The sequence below is a fragment of the Morus notabilis genome, unplaced genomic scaffold (assembly GCF_000414095.1).
Source record: "Morus notabilis unplaced genomic scaffold, ASM41409v2 Scaffold521, whole genome shotgun sequence".
Lineage (NCBI taxonomy): Eukaryota > Viridiplantae > Streptophyta > Magnoliopsida > Rosales > Moraceae > Morus > Morus notabilis.
This window is the reverse complement of record NW_010357686.1, coordinates 188,970-201,242: the sequence shown is the minus strand read 5'-3', so window position 1 is coordinate 201,242 and position 12,273 is coordinate 188,970. Positions and strand designations below refer to the sequence as shown.

Genomic DNA, 12,273 nt, shown 5'->3' with positions numbered 1-12,273 from the left:
TTGGAATTAGGGTCTTTTGTCTTGACATGAGACTCGTATAGGCTTTCAATCACCAACTAGACGCATTGGAATTGGGATCTTTGCATAAGGTCAGAAATCACGGTGATCCTCATCAACTAGAGTCTTGGGCATGTTCTTTTGTCCAAAAAACTCAAAAAAAGATAACTCGAGTTTCAACTTTATTTAAGTTCACGTTCTTTTAAGTTTTAACTTTATTCAACTTTACTCAACTTTATTCAAGTTACAACTTCAACTCAAGTTATAACTCAAATTCAACTCAAAAACTACACTCAAATTACACTCTAAAAGAACAACTCCGAAATTCCTGCTTGCCCTCCTCCAATTCCCCCTGCAAGCATCGGAATTTTACGGGGCGAAAGAGGAGATCAAAGAAAACATAATGCATTTAAAATTGGTTTCGTTTGTAATAAAATTAAAAATGAGATTATTTTAAGAATTATTTTTAAATTAATTCTAAATTTATATTTAATTAATTTTTAAAAAAATTATTTTGTGTATAATAAAAAAATAAAATCGTGCTTATTGATTAATATATTATAATATTATTAGTAAGTATTAAAAAATAAAAATAAAAATAAAAAATAATTTTTAATTATTTTTTAATTTCTTTTACAAAATTATTATCATTATTTTTATTTTTATTTTTAAAATATTTATTAAATAAATGTCATTTTATTTTTATTTTTATTTTTCATTTCTCAAAATATATTATTTTTTACTTCTATACCTGAAAACTATTTTCAAAAACAGTTTAAAAAAGGCCAAATCATTTTCACTTATGCAGGGCCACTAACTAACATTTATTTAGTCGGAGACGACAACTTTAAAGCCTAATAGAAAACAATCCCGGCCAATTTAAGAACATTCCAAAATCATAAAAGCGACTGATCGTGACGGCGACTATTTTTACTCTCGTTCTCAATGGTGTGGCGCCGATTTCGTCAAAATTCGTTCGATTTCCGGTCGCAGTATGAGATCTAACCAGAGATCCAACGGTTGGCGTCTCTCCCTCAACTCCTCCAAATTGTCGGAGATGCATGTCAGCGTCGTGGTTCTAGATCGAGAATGGAGGAAGCACGACCATGGAGATCGTACTGCCTTAGAAGGAGAGAGAAAAAAGAATATTAGAGTTCACTTTGAGTTTTTGGTTCATGGATTAGAACCATGAGATTAGAACTATTTTTAATTTATGTGTATTTTTTATGAGATAAAATACTATAACGAATCATGAACTATATTCGAATCAGAGAATAAATCCTCCAACTAAACGGCTTTCTGAGATTTAAAAAAAATAAAAAAAGAAACTAAACAGTGTGAGACGTCTAACGATTTTTTTGAATCCGGAACACTCGATTTCATTCTTACCTTCGTGAGTCCATTTGTTATCAGCCCTAGATAGAGATGGGATGCTAAAAAATAAATACACTTTGATCTCTGCATCTCTTGCTCTTACCGTCTTAAGTTAGTTCGTAAACTCTAATCTATCTGCACACAGCAGCCCCATAGAGAGAGAGAGGACGAAAAATGGCGACGATAACTCGGCTGCAACTCCGCCTGCAGCTCCTCCATACTCCGGCGACTCTCAAACCCTCCATTCTCTTACCAAATGTTCCTCGCTTGTCTCCCTCTTCCTTCAATTTCAAGTCCACTCGCAGTTTCTCCACCACGCCTCTTCTCTGCTCCGTCTCCGATCATGTCCCCGAGGTAAACCTCCCCTCTCTCTCTCTCTCTCTCTCTCTCTCTCTCTCTCTCTCTCTCTCTATATATATATATGTGTGTGTGTGTGTTTTTGCAACTTTCGTTTTGGAAATGAAATTTAGGATTGTTTCGTGATTTAGAGTTCTGGAAATGGAGCGAGTGCGTCGATTGTTGGGGATTTACTGGACTATCTCAACGAGTCATGGACTCAGTTTCACGCCACTGGTATTTGGATATTGCTCTCTCTCTCTCTCTCTCTCTCTCTCTCTCTCTCTCTCTCTCTCTCTCTTATTTCTAGCTTGAATTTTGGCGTGTGTATGATTAGTTATTACTTTTACTGGAAAGTCGAGAGAAAACAAAAAAACAAGTTTGAGAATTTTCTGGTAGAGTATCAAAAGGCACTATGTTTTAACTGTTAAATCTTTATCGGGTTCTGTCAGTCTTGTATAGCTTCTATTTTGACCAGATTTAATGTTAAAAAATGGACTAATGGTAGGAGATGAACTACCATAGAAAGTTCAAAAAAGTTACCTTTTTATACGAAAAAAAAATAATAATAAAAAGAGAGTTAATGTTATGATAGCATTTGTTTTAGTATTCAAGTAGAAATGCTTCTGGGTTGTTGTATATGAATTTGTCGGAGTACTCTTGCCATTGAGTTACATGTAAAAGTTATTAATGTCAATTCTCTTGAGTCCATATTTCTCTCCATCTAACTTGGTGAAAAACCATATAAAAAAAAACATTGTGGCATTTTATGGAGCTTTTGCAGGCTATATGAGATTATATTTTCCGGCAACATTTTTATATTTTAATAGCTTTTAAAAGAAACAATGTTTAATTCATTTATGATATTTACTTCTGAGATTCTTACTTGAACAAGAAAAATGGTGCATACAACCCCGGTTATTGTTCAAGTATATGTTTATTTGTTTCACAAATGTCTTAATTTATGCTCGTCTTTGTGTGTGTGTAGCTGAAGCAAAACGACACCTAGTTGCTGCTGGTTTCCATCTATTGAATGAGAACGATGAATGGGACCTAAAACCCGGCGGTCGCTATTTCTTTACACGAAATATGTCTTCTTTGATTGCATTTGCTGTGGGAGACAAGTGAGTAGAAATTTAGCTGTAGGCATTTAGAATCTTTGCATTTGAATTAGAAAAAGGGACATGATTCAAGCTTGCATTTAATTTTGGTTGGATTCACAGGATGTAGATGATTTACAATTTCTTAAAGCGTTTCCTAAATTTATCATTACACAATTCTGGGGTATCATGGATTCTTTGTTCTCAGAAAGTTTGTTGACTGGTTCGTACTGAAGTTTTCCTTTCAAAAATTCAACAAAATCCTTCCTATACGCATTAGTTGGTTTTTATTTCAATTTTAGTTTTTCTAGGTTTTCATATTTACGAAGTTGTTTTTCTTAATAATTTATTTTTCCTTTTCTCCTCACTATATTGAGTCTCTACATTATGAGTGGCAATGAATATAAATCATAGGTTTCTCCTAGCTTCTCAGATACGTGGTTGGAAATGGCTTTCACGTGATTGCTGCACACACAGATAGTCCATGCCTAAAATTGAAACCCAAATCCGCATCATCAAAGGCTGGCTATCTCATGGTCAACGTGCAAACCTATGGAGGTGGTTTATGGTATACTTGGTTCGACAGAGATTTAACCGTGGCAGGAAGAGTCATAGTGAGAAGCAAAGACGGTTCCTTTTTGCACAAGCTTGTGAAAGTAAAGAAGCCTCTGTTGCGGATACCAACGCTTGCCATTCATCTTGACCGGTTTGCCATGAGTTCCTTGGATTTATTTCCTTTTCAGATTATTTATTTTGTAGCTTATAAGTTCCAACTATATCAATGATTGTTATATGAAAATTTTGTTAAACGTGTACTTTAATTTTGATGGAATTTGGAGGTTAAATCTTTCTAGACGCAAGGATCTTTAGCTTTATTTTTTGAGTTCTTTATATGATGTGCTCTCTCATGCCAAGGCAATGTTCTTGTCTAGTCTCTTTGTGGAATCATTATTTCTCCACAATGCTAGCGTAGGAAACTAGAATACTCTACAGGAGGAATCAGATAGGGTGAATTGTTCCTTCCCATTGACCCTTTCTGGTCTAAAACTACATGGGCCTTTTTCTTTTATTTTATATATAATAAGAAACATCAATATATTTATACTTATACAGTACATAAAACTTCTGAGGACAAGCTGTTCTCGAAAAAGATACATCGAAGAACAAACAAAGCACCAATGCCCAAAGCAGAAAATCTAGCAATCCATTACATCCTTCCAGTTCGATCAAAGTAAAAGGAAAATCATCAAAGGCTATATTAGTAGACATCCACAAAGTTGACTCTTTAGCTTTTTCAAAAGAGGAGCAATATCCATATCTTTTTCTTCAAAGATTCTTCCATTCCTCTCAAACAAATGACCCATAACAAAGATAACACCATACTTTTCCACATGGCTTTATGATGTAGGGAGAATAAGATATTAGAAGTTGTTTTTTATATTTTTTTGTCGTTTGTTATGGCTTTCTAATTTAGCTTAGCTTTGTTATTATTATGTCGTTTATCTTAGTTGTTATTTTGCTATCGTTTTCTATGTGAGCTATAAATAGCCACTTAGTTATTGTATTAGAGGGACTTTGAATATTTGATAATTGAATTAGAGATGAGTTTCCTCTACAATTTAGGGGTTTTTCCCCATAAGGGTTCTTTTAGGTAGATTGGGATTGCATGTCCCGTCTCCCGTCCGGATTAGGCCAGTAAAATCCTTTCATTATCCATTCCGCTGCGTCACTTTAGCCATTTTGTTAGAACCAAAACCAAATCCCCTCTCCACCAGTAAGGACCTATAATGTTCAGGAAAAACGTACTGGAACCCTGCTTCTCTAGATATTAAGATCTTGTAGCAAAGGTTTAAACTTAATTATAATGCCATATTCTCTTAATTGCTCTACTTGTTCAATGGCGATCGTTGTGGCCAAGCACCACAAGTATAACCTTAGACCTCCTTGTTGTTTATATGATTGGATGTGTAGTAGTTGTTCATGTTCTGGCCTTGTTCTGTCCATTACTTTGTACTGAAATAATCTAAGCTTACATGCCCAATCAAGTAAATTAATGTAGAAAACTGCATTCTGATCAGGACTCAGTAGGCTGATACGGAGATCGCAACTTGTTGGTCTTATGTTGTAGTATCTAACACACAAATAATGATACTAGTACAGTCTTTAGTTGAAAATAATTTTTCGAGAGAAGAAACAATATGCAAATTCGATCATAGCCGCATATGCTTGGTCATATATAATACAACCAATAGTAGACCTAAGGACGTTATTAATTTCTTTTTTGAACATTTGGATCTTCTGGTAAAGTGAATGATCTTATACAAGAACCAATATTTGTTTCATGGGATAAATAATTTCTTTCTGATCCATATAGTTTTCTGTGAAAGTGACGGTGTGCAGTATTGGCTTTCTTGTGGGTGTCATCAGCTAATAAATTCAGGAATTTTCCTTTTTGATGATTTGTGATGTTAGAAGAATGTGTGTAGCATCTTCTCATGGATTTAAGTCTTTTGGTTAAGTCGCATTCATTTCATTGTGAACTTGTTTGAGATGAAATTTCAAATAGGGTTCCACACAAAATTTGGAATTTGATTTTAAAGTGTGGGAGGAATTCATTCTTGAGGAACAAGGATGTCATATTCCTGGATGAAATTGCACTACTACTTTTTGTGCTCGTCTGCAGTTTATTGTTCCTTATGTTTTTTGTTACTTTATTTACGTTAGTTTCTTTTGGGCATTATGAGTCTTAATCAAACTTTTATTAGTTGAATCAGACCGAGTGGAACTTTTTTTGCTGGTTGTTCTAGTAACTTGTTATATTTTCTGTGTGTACATATATACTTTGCTTATAATTTTATTACCCAAGACGTTTGTTACTTGTCTTAGATACTCTGAAACAAATCTGTACTGCTTCTCTCATTCTGCTACTGTTTGTTTTCATTTTGGTTTGATTGTGTAGCACTGTGAACAAGGATGGATTTAAACCAAATCTAGAGACTCATCTCATTCCATTACTTGCATCAAAATTAGAGGAAACATCTCTCGAGTCAAAAGATAAAAGTACGACAATGTCCTCGAAAGATAATCATCATCCATTGCTTATGCAGGTACCACCAATAGTTTCATATAACTTTTTAGGTTTAAAAATCTTTGTTTTTTTGGGTCTGTAATTTCAATCCACTGTAAATTTTGGTGGTTATCAATTTCAGAAAGAGTAATGATGTCATCACCGACCTCCTGCTCAGGTTTTGTCAGATGAACTCAGTTGTGACATTGAGGACATAGTGGACATTGAGTTGAATGTTTGTGATACTCAACCCAGCTGCCTAGGAGGCGGAAACAATGAATTTATTTTTTCGGGGAGACTAGATAATCTTGCTTCAAGTTATTGTGCGTTAAGGGCTCTCATTGACTCTTCTAAATCCGATAGTGATTTGTCAAGTGAACATGCAATCCGGATGGTTGCTTTATTTGATAATGAGGAGGTAATTGCTCCATATCAACAGTCAACTTTCTATTCAGTAAAGTTCTCTTCTGATAATCTGAGTGAATTTTCACCATGTTGCATTTACTTTGTATTGTTCATAGGCTCTAAAATTTTTCATTTCAACTGGATCCAACTTCTCTTTTTTTATATGAACCCTGCCAACTATTTGAATGAAAAGGGATAATAGTAAAAGTCCATATTCTGAATACTGTGGTTTTAGGTTATGTTATAAGGATGCTGCTAGCTTGTAGACAGCATGTTGTTTATTGAGAATGGTTGTCATTATCTGGTGTCTTGCAATTTTAACTGTGAAGTCCTATTTTTACTAGGTATCTTTGTTGCATGCACTTGTGGAATATCTCTGTCAGATTATTATATATGTGCATAGATGATATATTAGCATGTCCACATTTTATTCATAACTTCTATCTTTGTAGGTCGGTTCAGGTTCTGTTCAGGGGGCTGGTGCTCCGACCATGTTTCAGGCCATAAGACGCATAAGTAGTTGCTTAGCTGATAAATATGCTGGTGAAGGTGCTTATGAGCGAGCTATTCGCCAATCATTTCTTGGTATATTTTTGTTTGCACCCTTTTAAGTTTGACCTTGATCTTGTTATTTCGGTTGTTTGTTTATGTAGATTTTTCAGGTGGAATAATGTACACACCATAGAAAGAATCTTTTAGTTCATGGATGATCTTGATAAACATTAAAGGAAAGCTGAGTTCCAAATTAAGAGAAGAGAAATCCTAGGGTAGTTCTTACCATCCTGACACGGTTGCAAGTTTGTATCAAAAATGAGATTGTTTGCATTTAATATGAACGCATGGACATAAGAATTCCAAGAAAACAATTTTCTACAAGTGGTTTTCCTTGAAAGAAAAATATTCTTTAAAAAAAAAAATAGTAGTCTTCACTATACAAGGTCGATATGGTACTGACCTAAAGTTGAAAGGGTTTCCACATTGAGTGAAACCCTTAAATAAATAAATAAACAAAGTCCAAACGGGTAGACTTTGTTAACCTTAACAAATCTGGGTGTTTTGTTAACAGTTTTTCTGATATTTTCTAGCCTTGAGTTTAACATTGCCAGAGAAGTTTCTAAATGGGAATTTTTGTATGCTTTTTTCTACAGTTTCTGCAGACATGGCTCATGGAGTTCACCCAAATTTTGTGGATAGGCATGAAGAACACCACCGACCTGTGATGCAAAAGGGACTTGTTATCAAGCACAATGCTAACCAGCGGTATGCTACTAGTGGAGTCACGTCCTTTCTCTTCAAAGAAGTCGGAAGAATTCATAATCTTCCAACTCAGGTACATTAATTTTTCTTATTGGACAGTCTATTTTGTTTAGTCTATTGAATAGTCCTAAACTTAATTTAGTCGTTGAGCCAGTGGCCCAATCACTGGAACAGACCCAGTACATGTGAATAAGTACTTATTCTTTTCATCATATCTTGTAAGTACCTATCATTCTCCATCCAAAGCTAAGTTATATGCTTAATCATGAAAGTCAATAATTTTTTTTTGGTAAACTATATTACAGTTCAGTAACTAAAATCCCATTTGGAAAAAAAAAAAAAAAAAGCTTCTACTATTGTCAGTGATTCCAGTGAAATGAAAGAGTCCTTTACTTTTCTCATGAAATCTAGAAACTGCAATCATGGCCTTTGTGTTACTGACATCATCTCATAACCTGTAGACTTTATGTACGTGAATCTGTTTCTTTTAAAAAAAAATGTACGTGAATCTTAAATCTAAAGCCAACAAAAGACTGAACTAAATCGGGGTACGGTTCTTTTGATTTTTCAAGTTTCTGCCTCTTGGGCCACTTTTCGAGGACGTCCACCCTTTTCTTATAAGAAAAAGACCTTTATTGATATGAAATCAATTACGAGTTCAAGAGGATAAGGTATCCTCAAACCTCAAATTAAGAAAAAGAGAAAGAAAACAGCACAAAACCAAAAGCGGTGTTGACCAAAACAAACTGTAGGTAGTCATGGATGCCGTAACAAAACTTCGCAAGAAAATATCTCAAGGATTCTATGAAGATAGAATTAGATCTCAACAGGAGAATCAATATTTTACTACCAGCCGTAAGTTTTGTGTTGGACTTGGTACTTATACGGGAAATTATGATTAAGGATACTGCATGCTGTGATCCTAGTAAAGTTGAAGCCTTAAAAAAAAAAAAAAAAAAAAAAAAAAAAAAGAAGTGTACCCCCGTATTTTTTACATGAAAGATATAATAGTGATTACGATTGCCAAAAAAAAAGAGAGAGAGAAGTTTACCCCCGTATTTTTTACATGAAAGATATAATAGTGATTGCGATTGCCGTAAATTTCTCCATTCAAATGATCAATTTGCACGTGGTTGCAGTCTGCGGATTATATCATACCTCAGGTGATGCCACTATAAAGTAAATAATTCTGTAAACGTAGTCATTCTTGGTTCCTAATTTATTTGGGAGAATTTTGGATGAGATTGATGGGGGTATACTTTTGTCATATACTATCTTTGGGGGGAAAAAAAAGAGTACAGTATCTTCATTGATTCTGATTTTTATTTAAAGTTAACCATATGACAATGGGAATTAGTTTCTTACTATTATTTACTTTTGTGTAGGAATTTGTGGTGAGAAATGATATGGGATGTGGATCAACAATAGGTCCTATTCTTGCTTCCGGGGTTGGCATCCGTACTGTTGATTGTGGCATTCCTCAACTTTCCATGCACAGGTAGATAGATATCACTCGCTCTTGTATAAGAACAATCAGATTCAGTTATGGAATTTAGTTAGATTTTTTTGTTCGAGTAGAATGCAATGCATAAGGTTTCACAGAAAGCGTGTGGACAATTGTTCAGTGTTTCTTGATATGTACTTAATTTCTCAACTTTGTTTGAACAAACCCAATCCTGGATAAACAAAATGTAACAAGTGTACTTATGAGATTGTCAAATTTGAGCCCAGAATTTGTGGCTAGATTCTCCATTCCCTGAGCCAGGAAGAATATTGTGCTTTCTTTGATCTGGATAGTAAGATCATTGATATCGTAGTTTTCTTCTGCCTTTAACTGCAGTGTAAGAGAGATATGTGGGAAGGAAGATATCGACATTGCTTACCAGCATTTCAAGGCATTCTACAAAACTTTCTCCAGTGTTGACATGAAGCTAAGTATAGACTCGTAAGCTGCTGTTCAGCCTTTCTGAGGTTTGTCCAATGTTCGTATTTGTCTTTTATTTTTTCTTCTGAATATTTGACATACCAAGAAACTTTGGTGTTTTATCTTGAGAAAAGGAGAGAGAGAGAGAGAGAGAGAGAGAGAGAGCTTACCATGAGAGCTTTTTCCATATTTTCATTGAATTATTCTATAGTTCCGCACATTATTGTTTACCTACAAAATCACGCTTTTTTTTTTTTGGCCCTCTCTTGGGACTTAACATATGGCTGACTAGGTAATGAATACTCAGGTTGAGGCAAAAATACAATCACTTCTATGATCATGGTTTGCTCAAATTGATCAAACCTGAGGAGGAAGTGGAGCTAAAATCACTCTCAGTGTTGGGGTTCTGACCGGTGTTTGATCTGGAGAGTTTCCGCTTCAGCTCAGTCAGCAAAGCTTGATTCTCCTTGTTAAGTCTTTGTGCTTTCTTCCTTAACTTTTCATTTTGTTGGATAATGTAGCAGTTCTGCAAATATAGCTCCGAGTTCAGCTTCTCCATCCTAGACTAGTTTGTGTTGCACCTGATATTTTGTAACAGAATAATGTTTTCAAATAAAAATCATTTGTTGATGCCATGAAACTATGGTAGTATGCAGGATATCTTTTTTCATGGATAATATTCATTCTCAGGAGCAAGGCTGAAATCTCTCTCTTATGGATCAAGAGGGCAAAATAAAAAAACAAAAAAAAACAAAGAACAAAACTGAGGAAACAAGATTGAAAGGAAAATCTGAGACGAGATAATCAACAGAGCTTCCTTAAGCCTCTCAGAGAATTCTATAGAATGTTAAGAAAAAATACCTAGATGTGGGTACAGTTTTGTTAAATTATCATATATTTCTTTATATAGTACAGATTTGATAGTTGAAAACTGTCCTATCAGGATATTTTCTCTCCCGCAAAAATGTTCAAAAAATAGACTAAAAAGACATTGATCTCCTACAACATGGTGAAGTGGACCCAACATAAAGTACAACAAAAGGAACGAGGTGAAAATTTGACATTTCATATTAAAAGTTGATGTAAAACAAACCTGTCTTTTGATGGAGAAGAGGAAAGAGGCAATTGAGGAATGGTTATTTTGCTACTAATTAAGGGATCGTTATTGGCTTCGCTTTGAAACAGAATATTAAGGTTCAATATATAGGAAACAAGAACCCCCAAAACCTCATGATCTACTGGCAAAAGCCCCGTTGTCTGGCCTTTTTTCTGTGCAAGAGATTGTTTACTTTAACCGTTTTTACGAGAGAGAAAGATGGTGTTCTCATCATTAGCATTTCAAGAAAAGAAATACTTTTTCTTCACTGAATTTGTTTTAGATTTTAGAGGTGCACGTAAAAGTGGTGAAAGGATTGCACGTAGGAGTGAGTGACTAGTTTGTGCACATAAATAAAGGAGCAGAAAAAGGAGTTTCCTTAGGGGACAAGAAGGGAAGGAACGAAGAGTGAGTTAAAAAAAAAAAAAAAGAGTTTTATTATCAAAATGGGGGAGCTGAAAGACAGAATTTGGTGAGAATGAGGCACAACACTCGTGTTTGTGGGCGTTGTGGGCTGTCAACAACGCAAGGACGACTGTAGGGCAAAGAAAGGTTAACACTTCCTAGTTCACCGTTCATGCGAAGCATTTTGTACCCAAAATAATAATAATAATAATAATAATAATATAAAAAAAAAAAACAACACAAAAAAGTTCATGCGATGTATGAATAGTGCAGATTTAACTCGTGGACCTTTTTCTATGTCCAAATTTGCTATCCTCATCTTTTTAGTATATTGTAATGAAACGATATCCCTTCACTTATATTACATGTATATGTATATTTTCAGACGACGACGGTCCAGTACCGGATTAGAGCGGCACCTATTTTAGACTTTTAAACGTTTTATTCTTTTTAGGAATGGAAGTCACTGTGTTCATCAATTGTTATATTTGAGAGGTTAGCTTTTATGAGTTACCTACAGCGGGAGATATTGGCAGCACGGTGGCAGGTGGGAAAAGTGTATCTAATTATTCAATGAAGGGATAATAAGGTAATAAACCATGTTAAAATAATACGAATACATATAACTAGTAAAGAAATGTCTAACAGCAACGACAATGTATATTTACGATATAATATTACCAGGGAGCATAAGAAAATAAGATGGGTAAACAACACTAGAGGAACACTATAATATTATAAGACAATTCTATGAATTTACGATGACGCACAACTCCGCCTCGCGTAAATTGGCCGCCTCTCATTTTGAAAGAAGCACTCACGAATAGGACGTTTGATAATTCCAAAATCAAGTTTGAATCCATACCCATCTAAAATTCCTCTAATATGCTCAATCACATTATCGCCACAGAAATACAAAGGTTTCGACAGAGAGGTCGGAACCCAAACAACCAGACTCTATAAACCATAAATTTTCCAAAATTGGAAACAAAAACCTTTATACAAGCCAAAAAATGACGTGTTTTCACTCCGTATTAAGGGTGTAAGAATTGAGCCCGAACCCGACTATCTAAAATTCCTCTAATATGCTCAATCACATTATCGCCACAGAAATACAAAGGTTTCGACAGAGAGGTCGGAACCCAAACAACCAGACTCTATAAACCATAAATTTTCCAAAATTGGAAACAAAAACCTTTATACAAGCCAAAAAATGACGTGTTTTCACTCCGTATTAAGGGTGTAAGAATTGAGCCCGAACCCGACTAATCCGTCCGACCCAACCCGAAAATATAGGGTTATATATATATAT

The 12,273-nt window shown here is 34.8% G+C and overlaps 1 protein-coding gene across 3 annotated transcripts; it reads left to right on the top strand.

The window, feature by feature from the left end:
* Positions 1-1,483: 1,483 nt before the first annotated feature.
* Positions 1,484-10,111, top strand: LOC21401310 (probable aspartyl aminopeptidase). 3 transcript variants are annotated; one of them, XM_010090476.2, is made up of 11 exons: positions 1,484-1,725; positions 1,860-1,944; positions 2,696-2,831; positions 3,241-3,513; positions 5,767-5,914; positions 6,053-6,292; positions 6,732-6,864; positions 7,428-7,609; positions 8,922-9,034; positions 9,377-9,507; positions 9,768-10,111. In XM_010090476.2, the coding sequence occupies exons 1-10, from the start codon at positions 1,546-1,548 to the stop codon at positions 9,483-9,485; spliced, it is 1,599 nt and encodes a 532-aa protein (XP_010088778.1). In that variant the 5' UTR covers positions 1,484-1,545; the 3' UTR covers positions 9,486-9,507; positions 9,768-10,111. The 3 variants fall into 3 exon arrangements, with proteins under 3 accessions (XP_010088778.1, XP_024029259.1, XP_024029255.1); XM_024173491.1 differs by having other exon boundaries at positions 9,753-10,111; XM_024173487.1 differs by having other exon boundaries at positions 9,377-9,518; positions 9,768-9,777.
* Positions 10,112-12,273: the final 2,162 nt, after the last annotated feature.

What these genes read in the sequence shown, in the direction of transcription:
- LOC21401310 (XM_010090476.2), top strand. Translation starts at nt 1,546, where the DNA reads ATGGCGACGATAACTCGGCTGCAACTCCGCCTGCAGCTCCTCCATACT. An exon ending in GCATTTGCTGTGGGAGACAA is followed by an intron (nt 2,832 to 3,240) that starts GTGAGTAGAAAT and finishes CTAGCTTCTCAG; the next exon opens with ATACGTGGTTGGAAATGGCT. An exon ending in CTTGCCATTCATCTTGACCG is followed by an intron (nt 3,514 to 5,766) that starts GTTTGCCATGAG and finishes TTGATTGTGTAG; the next exon opens with CACTGTGAACAAGGATGGAT.